Below are 25,703 nucleotides of genomic sequence, written 5' to 3'. Positions count from 1 at the left end.
ATCAAAATCCGTCAAGCAACTTTCCAGTTAACTTACGGTGTCGAGAGACCGGACCTTCCCAACCAACCAACAAAACACAGCAGAAGGGGCCAAAGCCATGTGCTAAGCCATTAAACACCGCAATTTATTAACTTTATCCTTCTGTTATCTTTTTTCCGCCGGTTTCTTGCACAAGAACCTGCACTGGTAGGAGGGAGTCCGTCTGGGAAAACAATAGGACAAGAAGGTGCCAGGAAAAGTGTTCACCTTACTCACCTTTTTTTGCGTGGACTGTGGAGGGGAAACAAAAGTAAAAGTTGTTCATTTCTTAGGAATTTGTCGGGGAATCGGATTGATGAAGTGAAACAAATGACGGGAACCGGGTCGGGTCGGGTCGGGGGAGGATAACGGCGCTAGCTAACAAAAAAGTTAAGAAATATTTTCTACCACCACCATCGACGGAACCGTCTTACGTCGAGTTTAGGTGTATACTGTTTTTCTTCACGTTTTTGTTGCCGCCTGCTTAGACGTTTCGATGACGAGGGGTGTGCGGACGGTTGCTGGTGTGTAAGTGTTCGGTTTCATTAGTTTAATGGCGTATGTTGGCCATTTAATTGGGTCGAGCTCAATCAGATTTTATATCGCTGCGTTCACACGCAATTTCCCGTCTTTGCGAAAATGCTATTCTTGGAAAAGATTGGAATGCGATTGTTCATATCGGCAGTACTATGATTTCGATTTTGTACTGGCCATCGTCACTGGTGAGTGGTCTTCGTGTTCTTTGTTGATGGCATTTCGAAGAAAAAAAATTGCAGATTGTTATCTGATGCTCGTAAGTAACTTTAGTTGTCTGAGAAGCAAAAAATCCGAAACTACGAGAGCAGTGAATATATTCAGAAGCTGAGGAAGAGTCAAATGTCGGAAGAATTGCCACAAGTTTAGTATCATACCATTTTCTCCAGGGAAATTTCGCATGGCATGAGACATAGATGCAAAGGTAGCAGAAACATCTCTGAACGCTTTCCTGATTATCTCAAACTGTTTATAAAAATTAAATTGAATCTCTGAGTGAAGGACATAAATTTTTGACCGTTCGAGAGTTCCAGATAACGCTTGAAACTCTTACTTGTTTCTTTGTTTCCAAGATTTCTGAAACCAGGAGCTACTTACTTAGGTTTAGTAACAGCACTTCCTTGAGTTAGTACATTCGGTGACCAATCAAGGCACATCGTTGGGCCTATACGCGGGAGCTTACGAGAGGAAGTGATTTTCCTCTACCGAAAACTCCTAGGACCCAATTGTTTGCAACGAAAGCAGTTCATGACCCGCGGCACAAAAAATCAATACTGGTAGACGAACCCGGTCCAAAATGATAAAGATTGGAGTAGTGAACCCGGTAAAAGTCACCTAAAACGAGGCTAATTAAGAAAAAATTATTTTCTTTATCCTTTGCGATTGTTACTGAACGTAGTTTCTTGTAATCCAGAATATACACTGATTTAAACAAAGGGTTTATGAAGTAGTAAACTCGACACTTAAACATATCTTTGCAAGTAAACCCCATTTCTGTTACTACACCATCAATCTTTACTTCCCTTGCGGGTACGTAGACACTATACTTCTTCGTGAAAACCTCATAGCAAGCAGTCTGGTTTATCTGTTCAGGGTCGCTAACAGCTTAAAGGGGGATTGTTAAATATACGTAATTTCACATTAAATTGTTTAAAATTACCTTCAATTTGATACTAATTTCACGCCTTTTTCTTTGGATCCAGAGCACGCAGTTTTTCACTTCACGTGGTGATTGTGTTCAATCGACAGGATCTCATTTGCACCTGTCTTATCCTTCTCTACCGTATACGTCCGTGTCGTCATCTCTCGTAGACAGATTTGCTACATGCATTATTGGATTGTGATTGTGAATTCGTCTTAGATGGCGGTGCTGGTTGTTGCTTTTGAGGTACTAGGCACAGTCGTTGCCAAAGGGGGCCTCTGTTTGGGTTCATTGCACTCGACGATTCTTAGCAGCACCTGTGCAGTCCCCTCCCAATGGAAACAGGTAGGAAGGGATTGGTCTGACCTGCCATGTTCTTATCGTACTTACAGAAAGAAGTTTCTCTTAGCCTCTAACAAAACGAATCTTCCGTCACTGAAACCTCCATTTACGAACTCTTTTTTACGTAATATTCGATTTACGTAACTTTTTTATGAACTAAATTCGAAATAACGAATTTTTTTGCGAACCAAGTTCGTAAAAATAAGCTTGAGTAAGAAGTTGCACACAATTTCACATATTCTTAGCTAACTGTTACTAAAAAAAAGTTGGGTATTTTCGGAAGGGGGTCGACGAGTTAATGACGAAAATCGATGTCTTGAGCCATTTTCTAATCCGAGATGGCGACATCCGGTTTAAAAAAAATACTATTACCTTAAAAATGGCTATTTACGGCACGAGGTCGACTAGTACATGACTAAAATCGATATCTGAAGTTAATTTTAAGCTTAGGATGGCGAATTCCAGTTGAAATTTCTATATTGTTAGGGTTATCGTGAATATTGTTACACCGCAAGTCGCCATCTTGGATTTCAAAAAGGTTCCAATTGTCCATTTTCATCATCTACTTGTCAAGCCCATTCCAAAAATTCCCATATTGTTAGGGTTATCGTGAATATTGCACAACCAACGAATCTTAATAAGAATGTAGAGCAAACTTTTTTACGAACTAAATCTCAAATAACGAACACTTTTTTTATGAACTAATTCAATTTACGAACTCCCGGCTTGGTTCGTAAATGGAGGTTTCAGTGTATTATGCTACTTACGCTTACCATGATTCTCGAACCACCGGCATTCACATCGTAGAGACTCCCGTCTTGGCCAACCATCTGAACGGTATCGGTATTGTATTCCTTGTATGATGGAACTGAATTAAAGTGATTGGAATTCTAAGCACGTTCAATAAATTAAGTGACCCAGATGCATGGATATAACAATACTTGCTATTCGTGAATTTCGGTATTTTTTGAAATATACTATTCTAGGAGTAGTGACAGAAGCCATGGTTCTTTGGCAGTGCATAATATATAACCAATAAAAACAGGTCGGACTAAGGTTCTGGTAGCAGTACTAAAAATCCCGGGAATATCAACAGTTGAATGGAAATAAGTACCGGTATTTTCGGAACCAAGCAAACTCTATCCGGTAACAACGGGAGTTAACTGGCGGGCTCGTCAGTAGAATGACGCAGTAAAAGTAAATACAAATCGTGACAGAAAAAAATTGTGATCTATCTTCAGTTCTCCAATCCACACTGGATGCTCAGAATTAAATAATTAATGTTTTTTGGTTTTTAACGTTGACGTGCCAATACTTTATTTAAGCCTTTTTGGTGGTATCCAACGGAAAAGATTGAAATAGTGAGTTAAGCGAAAACAATTACGTGAAAAAATCCCCTCACAGGCAGGATACGAACCGGCAACCCTTGGGACTCCGACCGAATACACAAACTCTTATGCTATCCCTTATCGCCAATGCGTATAATCATGTATTCTTTCTGGGACGTTATCATATCCCAGGGATAGCATAAACGTATTGTGCATTAGGCCGGAGTCCCAAGGGTTGCAGGTTCGAATCCTGTCTCTGGGGGAAATTTTTCACATAATGGCTTTTCTCTCTCACCATTCCGATTTTTTCCCCGTTGGATACCATCAAAAGTTCTACTCAAAATTGTACGGAGGTAAGGCATTGCAGTTTGCATGGAATATATTGTGATTGACACGATGATAAACTCACATACGGCGAATGAAATGATTGTATCACCTTAGAAAAACTGTTTGATCAGTTATATGTGTAGTCAACATGCCTTTTTATTATACAATGGCAAGCTCATAAGGTATGAACTAGAGAGGATCATTACCACATAGTTTTACTCTTTGGTGAAGACATATTTCAATATTGGTCAGATTTTTAATGTATGTGCCAATTTCAACATAGTGACCAGCAATGTGGTTCAACGCAAATAACTCCGGTTGTTCTGATGGGAATAGTTTAACTTTTTGATCTAAAATAATTACAATAATTTTGTGTTGAATTTTCAAATATTATATTTTTTTCTTTGAGAATTTTTTATAGATGAAGTTCTAACTGGTTTCCAATGCTCGTTGTGTGCCGACATAATCAGTTTGTGGCCTTCGGTTTGCTGTTTATCCCTTGTAAAAGAAACTCTTGGTATAACCCATTTGATTGAATGCCATTTGGCCGAATTTTCTCATTAGGCCAAATGATATCTGCTCCAATGCTATTCGGCTGGCCAAAAATGTCACTACTACAAATGTCCATTCTAACTGAAATCCCGTAATAAAAAAATCTTTATACAAACTAATTAGTAATTAATGTGACTGTCTTGTCTTAAATCGATTACTGTATATTTATTCTTGTATTTATGGTATTTGTAGTGATTATTTCAAACATTTTTGATTATTTTTCCTTCTTTTCAACATGAGCTGCTCTTTCTATACATTTCTTTAATATATGTCTACAAGAAAATTGTGCAACAATCAACACATTATATGATATAATCACAATATGATATATCCAACCAAACAGTATATGTTGTATTTCGACATTCGGCCTAACTGCGTTCTGTCAAATGACCCAATGGGCTTCGGCCAATTAACCTGAAAACCCAACTTGAAATACGACAGAGCCGAGACGCTGCGCAATAGAGCTAAACACTTTGAGGTTATCACCTTGAATAAATCGTACAGATATGATGCGTTTACAGAGATATTCGTTCGTGAATACACTAAGGATCAGTTGTCCTAGGTGACTTCCTTGAGTCAAATCTGTGGGTATTTTAAGTAAGATTTACTATACGGTACCAAACCTAAGGACGGCATTCTTTCAGCATGATTTAACTATTCCGCGGATGAGTATTTGCTAGTCGCTCACTTTTCAGTGTATAGTACAAAACTATAAAAATTTAACAATGTCACAGCATTCTTTTTGCCTTTCTCATATAAAGAAAGGCTATGCAATCACTGTAAAAATCGACTTTTTAACCGAGGCCCGGAGGGCCGAGTATCATACACCATTCGATTCAGTTCGTCGAGATCGGCAAATGTCTGTGTGTGTGTATGTATGTGTGTGTGTATGTGTATGTGTATGTGTGTGTGTGTCATTTAAACTCACACAATTTTCTCAGAGATGGCTGAACCGATTTTCGCAAACTTAGTTTCATCTGAAAGGTATAACGCTCCCATAAGCTGCTATTGAATTTTTAGTTGATCCGACTTCCGGTTCCGGAGTTACGGGTTGAAAAGTGCGGTCACACAGCAAATTCCCATATAAACTGGTACCACCATAATGTTCAAATGATGTAAAACATATTAAAATTGATGTAACATTACTCTAGTTTGCGGGTCTGGATCACTAATGATCAATCAAAGCAGCTTTGACCACATTGGCCACCTATGACGGTTCATGAAGCCCTCGGGGAACCCGCCAAGTTCCTAAGCTAATATCACACCCATTCCACAACGAATTCTCTACCGATTTTTACGAACTTAATTTCAAATGAAAGATACAGTAATGCCATTGACTGCTGCTAAATTTCATTCGGTTCTGACTCTTGCTTCCGGAGTTACAGGGGTGTTAGTAAGGATACACTGGAATTTCCCATATAAATCGGTACAATCGTAATACCTCAGAGGCTAAAAACTATTGAAATGGTCACCAAATTACTTCTAATCGTAGTTCTAGATCACTGATTGCCAATCAAACATTCTTTGAATATATTGTCCACTATCGACGATTCCGGAAGTCCAGAATTCCGGGCATATTCCACAATTAAAGTCACATCGGTGATGACTGAACCGATTTTCTCAAACCAAGTCTCAAATGGAAGGCAAAATATGCAGTTGAGTATTGCGTAGCCGCCACTTCCCCCCCCCCTCCCCACCTTGCCCTTACACCTCCCTCCTTCATCACTTCCCTCTTCTTGGATCACCCTCACTCCCAGATTTCCTTCATCCACCCCGTATACCGAAATAAGATGAAGGATTTCTGACGCATCCTCCACACCCACTCTACTACTCACCCCATTCCCTACACGTTCAAACGCATTCCACCAACCTTTGCAAATTATAATCACATGAGGATAACATTGAACTCATGCTTATTAAGCTAATTAAATATTATTCTTTTGCCTTTCTTATATAGAAAGGTTATGCAATTGCTCCAAAAACCGACTTTCTAACCGAGGCCCGGAGGGCCGAGTCTAATATAACATTCGACTCAGTTCGCCGAGATCGCAAAATATCTGTGTGTATGTATGTGTGTATGTATGTATGTGTGTATGTGTATGTGTGTATGTATGTGTGTATGTGCGGATTTGTTAACAAAATGTCCACATCGGTTACTCGGAGATGGCTGAACCGATTTTTACAAACTAAGATTCAAATGAAAGGTATAATATTTCCATAGGTTGCTATTGAATTTCATTTTCAACCGACATCTTGTTCCGAATTACGAGTTGAAGAGTATGGTTACAAAACAAAATTTGTTGATTTTTCCAAATCGGTTTCTCGGAATTTTCTGAACCGATTTTGACAAACTTAATTTTAAATGAAAGGTCCATCAGCTGCTGTTGAATTTTGTGTGGATCCGAGTTCTGGTTCCTGAATTACAGGGTGATACGTACGATCACGCAGCAAATCCCGATTCTAACGAATTCTGCGATGAATGTAAAAAGGTGATTTTTTTTCCAAAATGTAAACACAACTGTTGAATTTGTAGATCTAGGTCCCCAACAGTCATTCAAAGTCTCTTTGGCCACACTGGCCACCATCGACGGATCCGGAAGCATCCAAAGTCAGAATAACGGTTATATTGGTTTCTCGAAAATGGCTAGATTTGCTCAACTTAGTCTCAAATGAAAGGTGTTGCGTCCCCAGAAACTGATATTAAATTCCATCTCCATCCGACTTCCAGCACCGGAGTTACGGGTTGTGGAGGTCGATCACATAGAAAACTCCGATTCAAACCGATACCGCGATGAATGCAAAAAGGTGCTCTTATATATACTTACCAAGTGTAATAAGAATGAAAGACATTTCCATAAAGTTATATTGTACGAACCAGTTATTAAATCATAGTTTGGAGAAATGAGAAAGGCACAATTGCACCTCTAGGTGGATTAAAACAGGTTTTACGTCATTTTATCACTTCTCAGCCGGCTGACTTCCACTAAATCCTCGCTTTTTTTAAAATTTTGAGAACTTCGAGAGTAAATAGGCATGCAAAATTTTTAATCTGGATTTCGACGAGGGTTTTCCCGGGATTTTTCTTATGCGATTTTCCTGGAAATACCGACTCCAACATGCAAGTTGAGATCGCCATAATGAATAAGAGTTAATTTTTTTAAACGTGGTGAAAATTTCTATTTCGATCTAATTTTTTCGTAGTATTTGGCATCTCAAAATTCATGTGGGTTCACCAAAAAAAATTTATCATAATATTGAAGGTCTGAATCGAGTGAGACACGTCTTTCTAACAAACATCAGGCGAGTTTAAACTGATACTGCGAGATCCTTTATTATGTATGTGACCGGATGTTCTTGTTTCGGGCGGAATGCGCGTAAATGCCTCCGTTTACGGGTCCACTGAACCCTATTTTGGCCCTTTACAAGCAGCAATAGTATGAAAGGTACCTGCTAAATTTCGCATCCACAATTTAACAATTTAACAATTTAACAATTTAACAATTTAACAATTTAACAATTTAACAATTTAACAATTTAACAATTTAACAATTTAACAATTTAACAATTTTAGCAATTTTAACAATTTTAACAATTTTAACAATTTTAACAATTTTAACAATTTTAACAATTTTAACAATTTTAACAATTTTAACAATTTTAACAATTTTAATAATTTAACAATTTAACAATTTAACAATTTTAGCAATTTTAACAATTTTAACAATTTTAACAATTTTAACAATCTTAACAATTTTAACAATTTTAACAATCTTAACAATTTTAACAATTTTAACAATTTTAACAATTTTAACAATTTTAACAATTTTAACAATTTTAACAATTTTAACAATTTTAACAATTTTAACAATTTTAACAATTTTAACAATTTTAACAATTTTAACAATTTTAACAATTTTAACAATTTTAACAATTTTAACAATTTTAACAATTTTAACAATTTTAACAATTTTAACAATGTTAACAATTTTAACAATTTTAACAATGTTAACAATTTTAACAATTTTAACAATTTTAACAATTTTAACAATTTTAACAATTTTAACAATTTTAACAATTTTAACAATTTTAACAATTTTATCAATTTTAACAATTTTAAAAATTTTAACAATTTTAACAATTTTAACAATTTTAACAATTTTAACAATTTTAACAATTTTAACAATTTCAACAATTTTAACAATTTTAACAATTTTAACAATTTTAACAATTTTAACAATTTTAACAATTTTAACAATTTTAACAATGTTAACAATTTTAACAATTTTAACAATTTTAACAATTTTAACAATTTTAACAATTTTAACAATTTTAACAATTTTAACAATTTTAACAATTTTAACAATTTTAACAATTTTAACAATTTTAACAATTTTAACAATTTTAACAATTTTAACAATTTTAACAATTTTAACAATTTTAACAATTTTAACAATTTTAACAATTTTAACAATTTTAACAATTTTAACAATTTTAACAATTTTAACAATTTTAACAATTTTAACAATTTTAACAATTTTAACAATTTAACAATTTTAACAATTTTAACAATTTTAACAATTTTAACAATTTTAACAATTTTAACAATTTTAACAATTTTAACAATTTTAACAATTTTAACAATTTTAACAATTTTAACAATTTTAACAATTTTAACAATTTTAACAATTTTAACAATTTTAACAATTTTAACAATTTTAACAATTTTAACAATTTTAACAATTTTAACAATTTTAACAATTTTAACAATTTTAACAATTTTAACAATTTTAACAATTTTAACAATTTTAACAATTTTAACAATTTTAACAATTTTAACAATTTTAACAATTTTAACAATTTTAACAATTTTAACAATTTTAACAATTTTAACAATTTTAACAATTTTAACAATTTTAACAATTTTAACAATTTTAACAATTTTAACAATTTTAACAATTTTAACAATTTTAACAATTTTAACAATTTTAACAATTTTAACAATTTTAACAATTTTAACAATTTTAACAATTTTAACAATTTTAACAACTTTAACAATTTTAACAATTTTAACAATTTTAACAATTTTAACAATTTTAACAATTTTAACAATTTTAACAATTTTAACAATTTTAACAATTTTAACAATTTTAACAATTTTAACAATTTTAACAATTTTAACAATTTTAACAATTTTAACAATTTTAACAATTTAACAATTTAACAATTTTAACAATTTTAACAATTTTAACAATTTTAACAATTTTAACAATTTTAACAATTTTAACAATTTTAGCAATTTTAACAATTTTAACAATTTTAACAATTTTAACAATTTTAACAATTTTAACAATTTTAACAATTTTAACAATTTTAACAATTTTAACAATTTTAACAATTTTAACAATTTTAACAATTTTAACAATTTTAACAATTTCAACAATTTTAACAATTTTAACAATTTCAACAATTTTAACAATTTTAACAATTTTAACAATTTTAACAATTTTAACAATTTTAACAATTTTAACAATTTTAACAATTTTAACAATTTTAACAATTTTAACAATTTTAACAATTTTAACAATTTTAACAATTTTAACAATTTTAACAATTTTAACAATTTTAACAATTTTAACAATTTTAACAATTTTAACAATTTTAACAATTTTAACAATTTCAACAATTTTAACAATTTTAACAATTTTAACAATTTTAACAATTTTAACAATTTTAACAATTTTAACAATTTTAACAATTTTAACAATTTTAACAATTTTAACAATTTTAACAATTTCAACAATTTCAACAATTTTAACAATTTTAACAATTTTAACAATTTAACAATTTTAACAATTTTAACAATTTTAACAACTTTAACAATTTTAACAATTTTAACAATTTTAACAATTTTAACAATTTTAACAATTTTAACAATTTTAACAATTTTAACAATTTTAACAATTTTAACAATTTTAACAATTTTAACAATTTTAACAACTTTAACAATTTTAACAATTTTAACAATTTTAACAATTTTAACAATTTTAACAATGTTAACAATTTTTATAATTTTAACAATTTTAACAATTTTAACAATTTTAACAATTTAACAATTTTAACAATTTTAACAATTTTAACAATTTTAACAATTTTAACAATTTTAGCAATTTTAACAATTTTAACAATTTTAACAATTTTAACAATTTTAACAATTTTAACAATTTTAACAATTTTAACAATTTTAACAATTTTAACAATTTTAACAATTTTAACAATTTTAACAATTTTAACAATTTTAACAATTTTAACAATTTTAACAATTTTAACAATTTTAACAATTTTAACAATTTTAACAATTTTAACAATTTTAACAATTTTAACAATTTCAACAATTTTAACAATTTTAACAATTTTAACAATTTTAACAATTTTAACAATTTTAACAATTTTAACAATTTTAACAATTTTAACAATTTTAACAATTTTAACAATTTTAACAATTTTAACAATTTTAACAATTTTAACAATTTTAACAATTTTAACAATTTTAACAATTTTAACAATTTTAACAATTTCAACAATTTTAACAATTTTAACAATTTTAACAATTTTAACAATTTTAACAATTTTAACAATTTTAACAATTTTAACAATTTTAACAATTTTAACAATTTTAACAATTTTAACAATTTTAACAATTTTAACAATTTCAACAATTTCAACAATTTTAACAATTTTAACAATTTAACAATTTTAACAATTTTAACAATTTTAGCAAATTTTAACAATTTTAACAATTTTAACAATTTTAACAATTTTAACAATTTTAACAATTTTAACAATTTTAACAATTTTAACAATTTTAACAATTTTAACAATTTTAACAATTTTAACAATTTTAACAATTTTAACAATTTTAACAATTTTAACAATTTTAACAATTTTAACAATTTTAACAATTTTAACAATTTTAACAATTTTAACAATTTTAACAATTTTAACAATTTTAACAATTTTAACAATTTTAACAATTTTAACAATTTTAACAATTTTAACAATTTTAACAATTTTAACAATTTTAACAATTTTAACAATTTTAACAATTTTAACAATTTTAACAATTTTAACAATTTTAACAATTTTAACAATTTTAACAATTTTAACAATTTCAACAATTTCAACAATTTTAACAATTTTAACAATTTTAACAATTTTAACAATTTTAACAATTTTAACAATTTTAACAATTTTAACAATTTTAACAATTTTAACAATTTTAACAATTTTAACAATTTTAACAATTTTAACAATTTTAACAATTTTAACAATTTTAACAATTTTAACAATTTTAACAATTTTAACAATTTTAACAATTTTAACAATTTTAACAATTTAACAATTTTAACAATTTTAACAATTTTAACAATTTTAACAATTTTAACAATTTTAACAATTTTAACAATTTTAACAATTTTAACAATTTTAACAATTTTAACAATTTTAACAATTTTAACAATTTTAACAATTTTAACAATTTTAACAATTTTAACAATTTTAACAATTTTAACAATTTTAACAATTTTAACAATTTTAACAATTTTAACAATTTTAACAATTTTAACAATTTTAACAATTTTAACAATTTTAACAATTTTAACAATTTTAACAATTTTAACAATTTTAACAATTTTAACAATTTTAACAATTTTAACAATTTTAACAATTTTAACAATTTTAACAATTTCAACAATTTTAACAATTTTAACAATTTTAACAATTTTAACAATTTTAACAATTTTAACAATTTTAACAATTTTAACAATTTTAACAATTTTAACAATTTTAACAATTTTAACAATTTTAACAATTTTAACAATTTTAACAATTTTAACAATTTTAACAATTTTAACAATTTTAACAATTTTAACAATTTTAACAATTTTAACAATTTTAACAATTTTAACAATTTTAACAATTTTAACAATTTCAACAATTTCAACAATTTTAACAATTTTTTAGCAATTTTAACAAATTTTAACAATTTTAACAATTTTAACAATTTTAACAATTTTAACAATTTTAACAATTTTAACAATTTTAACAATTTTAACAATTTTAACAATTTTAACAATTTTAACAATTTTAACAATTTTAACAATTTTAACAATTTTAACAATTTTAACAATTTTAACAATTTTAACAATTTTAACAATTTTAACAATTTTAACAATTTTAACAATTTTAACAATTTTAACAATTTTAACAATTTTAACAATTTTAACAATTTTAACAATTTTAACAATTTTAACAATTTCAACAATTTCAACAATTTTAACAATTTTAACAATTTTAACAATTTTAACAATTTTAACAATTTTAACAATTTTAACAATTTTAACAATTTTAACAATTTTAACAATTTTAACAATTTTAACAATTTTAACAATTTTAACAATTTTAACAATTTTAACAATTTTAACAATTTTAACAATTTTAACAATTTTAACAATTTTAACAATTTTAACAATTTTAACAATTTTAACAATTTTAACAATTTTAACAATTTTAACAATTTTAACAATTTTAACAATTTTAACAATTTTAACAACTTTAACAATTTTAACAATTTTAACAATTTTAACAATGTTAACAATTTTTATAATTTTAACAATTTTAACAATTTTAACAATTTTAACAATTTAACAATTTTAACAATTTTAACAATTTTAACAATTTTAACAATTTTAACAATTTTAACAATTTTAGCAATTTTAACAATTTTAACAATTTTAACAATTTTAACAATTTTAACAATTTTAACAATTTTAACAATTTTAACAATTTTAACAATTTTAACAATTTTAACAATTTAACAATTTTAACAATTTTAACAATTTTAACAATTTCAACAATTTTAACAATTTTAACAATTTTAACAATTTTAACAATTTTAACAATTTTAACAATTTTAACAATTTTAACAATTTTAACAATTTTAACAATTTTAACAATTTTAACAATTTTAACAATTTTAACAATTTTAACAATTTTAACAATTTTAACAATTTTAACAATTTTAACAATTTTAACAATTTTAACAATTTTAACAATTTTAACAATTTTAACAATTTTAACAATTTTAACAATTTTAACAATTTTAACAATTTTAACAATTTTAACAATTTTAACAATTTTAACAATTTTAACAATTTTAACAATTTTAACAATTTTAACAATTTTAACAATTTTAACAATTTTAACAATTTTAACAATTTTAACAATTTTAACAATTTTAACAATTTTAACAATTTTAACAATTTTAACAATTTTAACAATTTTAACAATTTCAACAATTTCAACAATTTTAACAATTTTAACAATTTTAACAATTTTAACAATTTTAACAATTTTAACAATTTTAACAATTTTAACAATTTTAACAATTTTAACAATTTTAACAATTTTAACAATTTTAACAATTTTAACAATTTTAACAATTTTAACAATTTTAACAATTTTAACAATTTTAACAATTTTAACAATTTTAACAATTTTAACAATTTTAACAATTTTAACAATTTAACAATTTTAACAATTTTAACAATTTTAACAATTTTAACAATTTTAACAATTTTAACAATTTTAACAATTTTAACAATTTTAACAATTTTAACAATTTTAACAATTTTAACAATTTTAACAATTTTAACAATTTTAACAATTTTAACAATTTTAACAATTTTAACAATTTTAACAATTTTAACAATTTTAACAATTTTAACAATTTTAACAATTTTAACAATTTTAACAATTTTAACAATTTTAACAATTTTAACAATTTTAACAATTTTAACAATTTTAACAATTTTAACAATTTTAACAATTTTAACAATTTTAACAATTTTAACAATTTCAACAATTTTAACAATTTTAACAATTTTAACAATTTTAACAATTTTAACAATTTTAACAATTTTAACAATTTTAACAATTTTAACAATTTTAACAATTTTAACAATTTTAACAATTTTAACAATTTTAACAATTTTAACAATTTTAACAATTTTAACAATTTTAACAATTTTAACAATTTTAACAATTTTAACAATTTTAACAATTTTAACAATTTTAACAATTTCAACAATTTCAACAATTTTAACAATTTTTTAGCAATTTTACCAAATTTTAACAATTTTAACAATTTTAACAATTTTAACAATTTTAACAATTTTAACAATTTTAACAATTTTAACAATTTTAACAATTTTAACAATTTTAACAATTTTAACAATTTTAACAATTTTAACAATTTTAACAATTTTAACAATTTTAACAATTTTAACAATTTTAACAATTTTAACAATTTTAACAATTTTAACAATTTTAACAATTTTAACAATTTTAACAATTTTAACAATTTTAACAATTTTAACAATTTTAACAATTTTAACAATTTTAACAATTTTAACAATTTCAACAATTTCAACAATTTTAACAATTTTAACAATTTTAACAATTTTAACAATTTTAACAATTTTAACAATTTTAACAATTTTAACAATTTTAACAATTTTAACAATTTTAACAATTTTAACAATTTTAACAATTTTAACAATTTTAACAATTTTAACAATTTTAACAATTTTAACAATTTTAACAATTTTAACAATTTTAACAATTTTAACAATTTTAACAATTTTAACAATTTTAACAATTTTAACAATTTTAACAATTTTAACAATTTTAACAATTTTAACAATTTTAACAATTTTAACAATTTTAACAATTTTAACAATTTTAACAATTTTAACAATTTTAACAACTTTAACAATTTTAACAATTTTAACAATTTTAACAATGTTAACAATTTTTATAATTTTAACAATTTTAACAATTTTAACAATTTTAACAATTTTAACAATTTAACAATTTAACAATTTAACAATTTTAACAATTTTAACAATTTTAACAATTTTAGCAATTTTAACAATTTTAACAATTTTAACAATTTTAACAATTTTAACAATTTTAACAATTTTAACAATTTTAACAATTTTAACAATTTTAACAATTTTAACAATTTAACAATTTTAACAATTTTAACAATTTTAACAATTTCAACAATTTTAACAATTTTAACAATTTTAACAATTTTAACAATTTTAACAATTTTAACAATTTTAACAATTTTAACAATTTTAACAATTTTAACAATTTTAACAATTTTAACAATTTTAACAATTTTAACAATTTTAACAATTTTAACAATTTTAACAATTTTAACAATTTTAACAATTTTAACAATTTTAACAATTTTAACAATTTTAACAATTTTAACAATTTTAACAATTTTAACAATTTTAACAATTTTAACAATTTTAACAATTTTAACAATTTTAACAATTTTAACAATTTTAACAATTTTAACAATTTTAAAAATTTTAAAAATTTTAAAAATTTTAAAAATTTTAAAATTTTTAAAAATTTTAGAAATTTTAACAATTTTAAAAATTTTAACAATTTTAACAATTTTAACAATTTTAACAATTTTAACAATTTTAACAATTTTAACAATTTTAACAATTTTAACAATTTTAACAATTTTAACAATTTTAACAATTTTAACAATTTTAACAATTTTAACAATTTTAACAATTTTAACAATTTTTAACAATTTTAAAATTTTTAACAATTTTAACAATTTTAACAATTTTAACAATTTTAAAAATTTTAACAATTTTAACAATTTTAACTATTTTAACAATTTTAACAATTTTAAACAATTCTAAACAATTCTAAACAATTTTAAACAATTTTAACAATTTTAACAATTTTAAACAATTTTAAACAATTTTAAACAATTTTAAACCATTTTAAACCATTTTAAACAATTTTAAACAATTTTAAACCATTTTAAACAAGTTTAACAATTTAACAACCCAGCATAGGTAGCTGTTACTTTTAAATGTTGGGTATTTTCGGAATTGGGTTAACGAGTAGATGATGGAAATCGATGTCTGGAGCCATTTGGGTACCCAAGATTAATAAATATTTTGGAGATGAACAAACCACTTCTGGACTTAAGGGTAGCAGTAAAAGTAGTAAAAAATACGAGATCTCATTGTTCGGGTGACCATACGTCCGTAGTTTCCCAGGACATGTTCTGGTTTTTAACTGACTGTCTTGGGATGTAGAGGAAAACTTTTGATTTGTTCTCTTTTACGACTAAATATTTTTTGCCGAGTAAGAAGTCCGCTTCAACATTTGTTTCCCTTTGTTCGAATTTCGCCATGCCATGTTTACATTGAGATTTTGAATTTTAATAATGGAGGGCAGTTACAAAAACAATTTATTTTTCCAGTTGCTAACGCCATATTGCTATTATAGCAATTAAAAAAGGAGAAAAATTTGAGAACAAGCCGAACTGTTCCAATTGTGGGCTAAACTCTTTGGAGTCAATGGTAGTTTGATCCTAGCTTGCAAATCGAGAAGTAATGCTTGGCTTTTTAGATTTCAAGGCGCCCACATCGACTTCTACTTCAGGAATAGCCCAGGGAAACTACCTGGGACCGTTGATGTTTCTTATCTACTTTAACGACGTGTTTAGTGTTGAAGATTCCTCGCCGGTCACGGTTCACGGACGAACTCAAAATAATTCTTTCCATCCGCTGAGTTGAGAATTGCTGCTTTCTCCAACAACTGCTTGAAACCTTCACTGATGGTGATGTAGCAAGGACCGCGTTGTGTTTTTACGGAAGCCATTCTGGCAGAGATTCTGACTGCCGTAAACCTGAAAAGTATTTTTCCAGGCACGTTCAAGTGAGATGTATCGGCGGGGTCTTTCGACTGTACTGGGTTTTCACGGGGCTGATATGGTGACACTAGCAAATGCAGCTTAGGCTTACGGAAGTCATCGTCATCCAATTCCACCACACGCGTAATACTGTACCGATGGCATTTAAAAATTTTGGTTATGGCGGAAAGTTTTGTTGTGGAAAACAACATCCAACACATCGTTGAGTATAGCAATGTTAGAATCAAAACACCCGTTCGTATTGACAATGATAAGATTGACGTGCGTCTGCACGATCTATACCCGGGTATTACCAATATATTCTTTACAATCATCATGTCAGAATACGTAATGGTGGAATCCGTTAAATTCAATACGCTTTCGACTGTCCTGGGTTTTTAGTTCCCTGATATGGTTGACCTATTCTGTCGTAGATTAACTCAAATCAACTTTCCTACGTCAGTCCGGATAGTTTGCAATACAATTAGCTCATTCATCTTTTCATTGGACCCCTCGTCACAGCTTTCCCGCTTCATTGAAATTCAGCCAGCCAGCGAAGAGCCTTGGCAATGATATGACGGGTGAAATTGAAACTTTCCACCATCATCCTACCGACGGAAATACGGAAAAACCGGAGCAGACAGCAGAAAGGTTCACCCCGTATATGGTGAAACGAAACGAACTGGAACCGCTAGTGTGGGAAAAGCTGTCTGACATGCTACTCTTACAACAAGCCGACACACAAACACACACCCCCCGAACAGAGTAGGCTGAGGACATATACACTGATTGAGCGACACGTGTTTGTTTATTTATGTTGAATGGGAAAATGTTTCCCGACTCTACCGGCTGTCCGCTTCAGTTAAGCGCAGGGTGGAATCTTTTCCTAACTCGCACATTAGACCGGGTGATAACGATCTTTGGCTCCGGGTATGGGGGCTGATGAAAAAAGGGGAAAGAATAACTTCTTCATTTCCGATTCTTCCTTTTGGATTATTGATTGACTCTTCTGTTCGGTTCCATCCAAGTGCAGGGCAGCAGGCGGCACTAATTGGTGTCTTCTTTTTCTCCTATCTTGCAGGACGGAATGGGTCAGTTGAAGATAGTTTCCGGTGGGATCCAGCTGACCGGTCAGGCGCTGGTGTTGGACATCTTGCGAGCTTCATCGATTCGGTCGAAACATGGTCAACCAATTTCAATAGGTTTGTGATATTTTTTGTTTTTAAGGTTGGTAGTTTAAAATTTGCATTATTTTTTAGAATCATCACGAAATTTCAGCATCAACACGCGGGACTCGGAAGGCTATCTGGAAAATCAACTGTTCCTTGGTCACGACCGGTTAGAGGTTCTGGCGAACAACTTCCGAGTGACGGATACTCACGGAACTTCCCTGTTTTCGGTGGATCGAGACGAGGTTAGCATCGGGGCCACTGCACTGCGGGTCGAAGGAGAAGGTGGTGTGATCTTTAAGGATTCTATACAGACGCCTCTGGTGCGGGCGGAGGCGGGGAAAGATTTGAAGTGAGTTTGATTAGCGGAATTGATGAGAAGAATGTCCGCTGACAACACTATTTTCGTTTCTTGATCAAGGTTAGAGTCCCCTACACGATCTCTGGAAATGCGGGCAACTCAGGAAATATTCGTGCAGTCCCGCGCCGGCAGCATAGAAGCCAACTGTCTCAACGATCTCAAACTACACTCAGTGGCCGGAAGTGTCAGTATTTTCCTCTACGTCAATTACCTACTAAATTGATCCCATTGTTTCCCATCGACAGATCCGACTGGACGCCACCAACATTCTACTGCCGAACCTGAAAACCGTTCAACCTCTATCAACTTCTGTGTCTTCTGGATCGTTGTTGCGGGAACATGGTGGTGGCGGTGGTGGTGGCAGTAGTGCCTCGTCTTCTTCCCTACCATCACACAGTAAAATCTATCAGCTATGCGCCTGCTCCAACGGTAAGCTGTTCCTTGCTCCGGCCCACAGCATATGCGCTACCGATGACAGTGCCATCTGCAGGTAATATTTGATATTGCTAGACCCTGCAGTTAGAGTTGCTGCTGTGCCGCAGTAGTAGTAGTAGCTTAGAAACGTTTCGCCTACATCTAGCTAGCCATGAACACTTTGACGGTGTTTGCGATACAATGAGAGGGTAGATAATTATTCGATTCGTGGCCTACTGATCTAGGCGATAGTAAACCATCACTTTAAAAAGATTTACGGCAGCGTCACAAATGAACTCAAGTGTTCATCTTTGACAGTTCGCTTGTACTGTTTACATGGAATTTCTTGCGAATTGCTTCAAGCGAATCTAGTCGTCCACAAAAAAAAAATTCCATGTGAACAGTACAAGTGAACTGTCAAGAAAAGTCAGGTTAACAGCGTCCGTAAAGAACCTAATAGCAAACCATCACATCAAAAGGATTTACGGCAGCGTCACAAATTAACTCAAGTGTTCAGCTTTGACAGTTCGCTAGTACTGTTTACATGAACCGTCGATAAAATTTGTTCAAGTCCATGTCATATGTACTAGTGAACTGTCATAAAAGTGAAGTTAACTGTGTCCGTAAAGAACCCTATTGGTTCAATGTTTCCCGTATTGATAATTTACGGTGATGCCAAAAATGAACTCGAGTGTTTATTTTTGACAGTTCGCTCGTACTGTGTTTACACGGACTTAGAAAAATTCCTTGCGATTTCCTTCGAGCTAATCTAGTCGTCTATAAAAATTTTCTTAGTCCATGTAAACAGTACTAGTGAGCTATCAAGAAAAGTGAGGTTAACTGAGTCAGTAAAGAACTTAATGGCGGCAAAAGCTTCTAATGTGTTGATCGGATGATTATAAGCAGAGTAAACAGATACAAATTTTCCCCTGAATGTGTTCCCCCGTAAAACGGAGGCACTTCACCATTGCCTAACACGTTAGAAACTGAATATTATCGGTTCATGATTATCGAACCGGAAAAAAACAAAACGTTACCGAATCCGATTGAGTTTATCACAAGTTGAGACAATGTGTTAGATGAGTGCGATTGCAACAACAAAAAAACTAGTTTTATATTACGCCCAAGCAATGCCATCAGACTAATCAAAAAATGATCTATAAGTTGCATTTCGGCGTGGTTCCCTATCCTTAGCAGCTTATTTAGTAGAAGCAAAACCCGAAAGAAGGCGGTAGAGTAGAACTCAACATTATCAAATTGACCATTGAACAGTAAACCGGTCGAGAAGTACCGAAGTTTATTCGCGAGCGAAAAATAGCCAAACGCTAGAATCAAGGTAAATAAATTAAATAAATCTACTGCTAAATGAATTAAACCATTAGCAAAATCTCCAGTTCTAACGATAAGGTCAGCGTCGAAAAAAGGCAAGTCTACTTTCTGGAAGTTGTTGAAAGAGGTTTAGTTTTACATAAAAATATACATATCATATACAATAGCGAGGGGAGATAATAATAAATATAGAAACTTAGTTGGACCTTTGTCGATGCCATTCTCAAACTATCCGATGTCCTTTTTCAAACACACTATTTGATTGGTGGTATAGATCAACTTATTCAAATTTTTGACCAGCATATCATTCAACAAAGACTACTGTTAAATGTTAATTGTATGATTTTGACAGCCCATACGAAAAGTGGATCGAAACTGAAGTTCATACTATACAGTTTCACCATACACGTAATGTCGTTCCGATAAAGTGACCGGATGTTTTCAGAGCAATTGTGGGACGCGCTCAAGAAACCTATTAAAGATGTAGGTACGTTACCAAAATATTTGCACAATTTATGACTGAGAAACTTTTCCTGAGGATTTGTGAACTGGCTCATATTAGAAATCAAAAAGGACAACGTGACAAACAGAATGAATTGACTCAAATTTTCACGACGTATTTCGGAGATTGGGTAGCACGAATCGAAACTTTTATGAGCTTTTTGTGCAATATGGGTATTTTGGAATAAAAATTGACATTTTGGTAAATACGGGACACTTTCCGGGACTGTACCGCTTCATCCAGCACGCATATAGGCACTTTACGTTATGATTATGTGACTATGGATTTTTCGGGATTGTTACTTTTAAGGCTATTTACTGTTTGTCTATTGCCATTTTTTTAGTTTGAAATTTTGCAATTGTTGACTCATTTTAACCGTATTTTATATCTCAGTCCTCTTTGACAATTTGTGTCATTTTGGCTTGTTAGATCTTTGGATCATAGTTGATTTTTGGCGCATGTTCCATTTGAGGTTATTTTGGCCTTTTTATATTTTTAATAAATTTTTGCCTCTTTTGCTTCTTTGCTTTTTAATGATTTTTTCTTGCTTTCTGATCATTTTCAGATTTTTCTTGATTTTTTAAATTTTGTTTGCATTTTTTGCCTTCTGTCTTATTTTAATGTTTGAAGAAGAAATATATTTGTAGATATTTTAAAACAAGCATGCCATCGGGAACAACACATGAATTCCTGTCCGTCTACTACCAGAACGTCGATGGGATGAGAGCAAAAACGCATACCCTTACTTCCTGCCATTACATTATTGTTCTCATTGAAACTTGGCTACGCGATGATAAATTAAACTTCGAGCTCACAACCAACTACACAATTTATAGATGCGACCGCAACTCTTCTGCCAGTCTATCTAAGTCGCGGAGGTGGTGTTCTTATTGCGATAAAGAGACATCTAACTGGGATTGTTCCAAAAGATTCCTGGAAGTGAAAGTTTGGAACAGGTCTTCGTACGCGTTTCACTACCAGGTCGATCGTTATATATTTTCTGCATTTATCCGAGGCCGAATAGTGATCCTGACTTGTACAACTGCATTCTGCATTCAAAAGCATTCTGGATAACGCTACCAGCCTAGATGATGTTCTTCTTGTAGGCGATTATTATCTCCATCATCTCTGGTGAGTTTTTGCTGACGATAACTTCAGAATAAGAGATGGCCATCACACAACGTTGATCGCTGGTGGCTTATATCAAATCTGCTTTCTTAGCAACGGAAATGGACGGACCCCCGAGCTAACCTTCGTCAACGAGACGGACGTGTTCGAATTGATTGAGCCGCCGACTCAAGGTAGACCCTCACCATAAACCCTTCGTTTTAAGATTTGATATGCGTTCTGATGATGCACAGTGGTGCCAAACCCAAAAAACCGGTTTTAATCCACATTTAAGCAAAAAAAAAATTTGTCTTGCGCCAAATCTTGACGTTTTTCGCATTTTAAAGCCATTGGACATCGAAGTTAATTTTAATTTTGAAATTTTAATAAGTTTTGCATCATAGTATGATAGTACCAATTTCTATGGAAAATTGCTGCCTAGCCGCACTCTTCAACTCACAACTTCGGAACCGAAGCTCCGATCGACAAAAAATTGTACCTTTCATTTGAAACCAAATTTTGGGAAAACCATCTTCTAGAAACTGATGTGAGTTTGTTAGTTTTGAAAGTCTCAAATGGTCTCAAGAACCCATAAATACACCAGAATATGGTTTTTAAACGGGTCGGTAAAGGCTGGGTAATGCGTAAGACAGAGGCTCTTCCCAGCAACTCCTATCCCCACCTCCCCGTGGTACTGGCCGGGAACTACGAGCAACCTTAGGGAAGATTGGGTAACTAACCCCGGTGGGAACTTTGGTCGTAGGCTGACAGGGAAGGGGGGGTTTGCTGCTGCAAGCCTGAGCGTCTGATCTCCAGGAGGAGCGGCTCAAAACAGCATCTGTTCCCCATGTTAGAGGCGGCTGATCATCGTCCGAGTGCCAGTGGATGACTCTAAGCTCAACTGTGCACTATGTTCCTCCGGAAAGTTAGGGGGTTGGTGTCAGGCCCTGCGAGCCAGCTGTAAAAAAACAATTGAAAAGTCAACAAGATAAGAATGCGAACCGATACCAATCGCTACGAAAAGGTACTAGCGATTGGATGCTCGGAACGTGGAACTGCGTTCTCAAAGACCGCGGGTTCGGAATCGTAGAGCTGCAGGCGGTGTGTTGGAGTGGATCCATGGTGCGAACGTTTAGAGGTAATCATACCATCTACCAGAGCTGCAGCAAAACACATGAGCTAGGGGTAGCTTTCGACGATCGACGAAAGAATGTGCAGGTTGAGGATCAAGGGCCGTTTCTTCAACATCAGCATAATAAACGTGCACAGCCATCACTCCGGAAGCACGGCTGATGACAAAGACGGTTTCTACGCGCAGTTCGAACGAGAATACGACCGTTGACCAAGCCACGACGTCTCTTGACGGGGGGCTTAAACGCTCAGGTTGGCCAGGAGGAGGAATTCAGACCGACGATTGGAAAGTTCAGTGCTCATCAGCTGACAAATGAGAACGACCTTCGACTCATTGATTTCGCCGCCAAGAACCAAGAACACGGCCATTCATAGCACCTTTTTCTAGCTCAGCCTCCCTTATCGTTACACCTGGAGATCACCGCTACAGACGGAATCGCAAATCGACCACGTCCTGATCGATGGACGGCACTTCTCCGACATTATCGACGTCAGGACCTATCGTGGCGCTAACATCGACTCTGACCACTACCTGGTGATGGTTAAATTGCGCCCAAAACTATCCGTCATTAATCATGTACGGTACCGACGGCCGCCTCGGTACGATCTGGAGCGACTGAAGCAACCAGATGTCGCCACTGCATACGTGCAGCACCTCGAGGCAGCGTTGCCGAACGAGGGAGAGCTCGATGTGGTCCCTCTAGAGGACTGCTGGAGAACAGTAAAAGCAGCCACCAACAACGTAGCTGAGGACATTGTCGGGTACGAGGAATGGAGACGACGGAACGATTGGTTCGACGAGCAGTCGGTTTTGGAGTAGAAGAATGCAGCGCAAGCGGTCATGCTGCAGCATGGAACCCGACAGAATGTGGAACGATACAAACAGAAGCGGAGGCAACAGACACACCTCTTCCGGGAGAAAAAAAACGCCGCGTGGAAGAAGCGGAGTGCGAGGAAATGGAACTGCTGTGCTGTTCTCAAGATACACGGAAGTTCTACCAGAAGCTCAACGCATCCCGCAAAGGTTTCGTGCCGCTAGCCGAAATATGTAGGGATAAGGACGGGAGCTTGCTGACGGACAACCGTGAGGGGATCGAAAGGTGGAAGCAGGACTTCGACGAGCACCTGAACGGCGAGGAGAATGTAGGTACAGATGACTAAGGCAACGGACGATTTGACTACGTCAGTGCAGTTGAGGACGGAAATGAACCAACTCCCACGTTAAGGGAAGTTAAGGATGCCATCCAACAGCTCAAGAACAACAAAGCAGCTGGCAAAGATGGTATCGCAGCAGAACTCATCAAGTTGGGCCCGGAAAAGTTGGTCACTTGTCTGCACCGGTTAGTAGTCAGGATCTGGGAAACCGAACAGCTAGCGGAGTGGAAAGAAGGGGTGATCTGGCCCATACACAAGAAAGGCGACCATTTGGAGTGTGAGAACTTCCGAGCGATCACCATTTTGAATACCGCCCAGATCATCTTCCGTCGTCTATCACCTAAAGTAAATGAGTTCGCGAGAAGTTATCAAGCCGGCTTCATCGATGGCCGGCCGACAAGGTTATTCAACATCGCTCTGGAAGGTGTGATACGACGAGCCGGGCTCAACAGCCGGGGCACGATCTTCACGAAATCCGGCCAATTTGTATGCTTCGCGGACGACATGGACATTATCGCCCGAACATTTGGAACGGACCTGTCAGACCTGTACACCCGCCTGAAACGCGAAGCAGCGAAGGTCGAACTGGTGGTAAATGCGTCCTAAACAAAGTATATGCTGGTAGGCGGAAACGACAGAATCCGGTTAGGAAACAGCGTTACGATCGACGGGGATACTTTCGAGGTAGTGGAGGATTTTGTCAACCTAAGATTCTTATTAACGGCTGACAATAACGTGAGCCGTGAAATCCGAAGACGCATCATCAGTGGAAGTCGGGCCTACTATGGGCTCCAGAAGAAACTGAGGTCAAGAAAGATTCACCCCCGCACCAAATGCACCATGTACAAAACGCTTATAAGACCATTGGTTATCTACGGGCACGATACTTGGACTTGCTCGAGGAGGACCTGCAAGCGGCGGTGTGTAGGAGAACGGTGTGTGGCGGCGAAGGATGAACCAAGAGCTCGCTGCACTCTATGGCGAACCCTGTATCCAAATGGTGGCCAAAGCTGGAAGGATACGGTGGGCAGGGTATGTTGCAAGAATGCCGGACAACAATCCTGCAAAGATGGTGTTCGTTAATGATCCGGTTGGTACAAGAAGGCGAGGAGCGCAGAGAGCACGATGGGCGGACCAGGTGGGACGTGATTTGGCGAGTGTTGGGCGTAACCGACGTTGGAGAGCTGCAGCTACAAATCGAGTATTGTGGAGGCAAATTGTTGATTCAGTGTTATCATGACATTGATGTTGAACTAAATAAACGAATGGTTTTTAAACGGGATATTCCGGACCATGGTGACGGAGTTTTCATGGGTTGAACCCCTTTCAAACATCATCAAAATACCATGCCGTAGGGGTGAATTTGGACCATGAGCATGAGGGCATTATGGGCTTTTCGTTTGCTCGGGTAATGGGGGGGTTCACCAGTCATCACTGAATAATCGATGTGACTTTAAACTCGAAACCCGTGACTTCCGGAATTGTCGATGAGCTAGATCT

At 31.9% G+C, this 25,703-nt stretch overlaps 1 protein-coding gene across 3 annotated transcripts in view; it reads left to right on the top strand.

Moving 5' to 3' along the window:
• Positions 1-20,507, top strand: part of LOC131684730 (uncharacterized) — a 654,472-nt gene extending 633,965 nt beyond the window's left edge. For all 3 annotated transcript variants that reach the window (XM_058967861.1, XM_058967869.1, XM_058967853.1), the window contains exons 5-8: positions 18,117-18,237; positions 18,295-18,556; positions 18,626-18,749; positions 18,811-20,507. In XM_058967861.1, coding sequence (XP_058823844.1) covers positions 18,117-18,237; positions 18,295-18,556; positions 18,626-18,749; positions 18,811-19,059 — 756 coding nt within the window. In that variant the 3' untranslated portion in view covers positions 19,060-20,507. The remainder of the gene's footprint in view (positions 1-18,116; positions 18,238-18,294; positions 18,557-18,625; positions 18,750-18,810) is intronic.
• Positions 20,508-25,703: the final 5,196 nt, after the last annotated feature.

Source organism: Topomyia yanbarensis, chromosome 1 (genome assembly GCF_030247195.1).
Source record: "Topomyia yanbarensis strain Yona2022 chromosome 1, ASM3024719v1, whole genome shotgun sequence".
NCBI lineage: Eukaryota > Metazoa > Arthropoda > Insecta > Diptera > Culicidae > Topomyia > Topomyia yanbarensis.
This window is presented reverse-complemented; position numbering and strand designations above follow the sequence as displayed.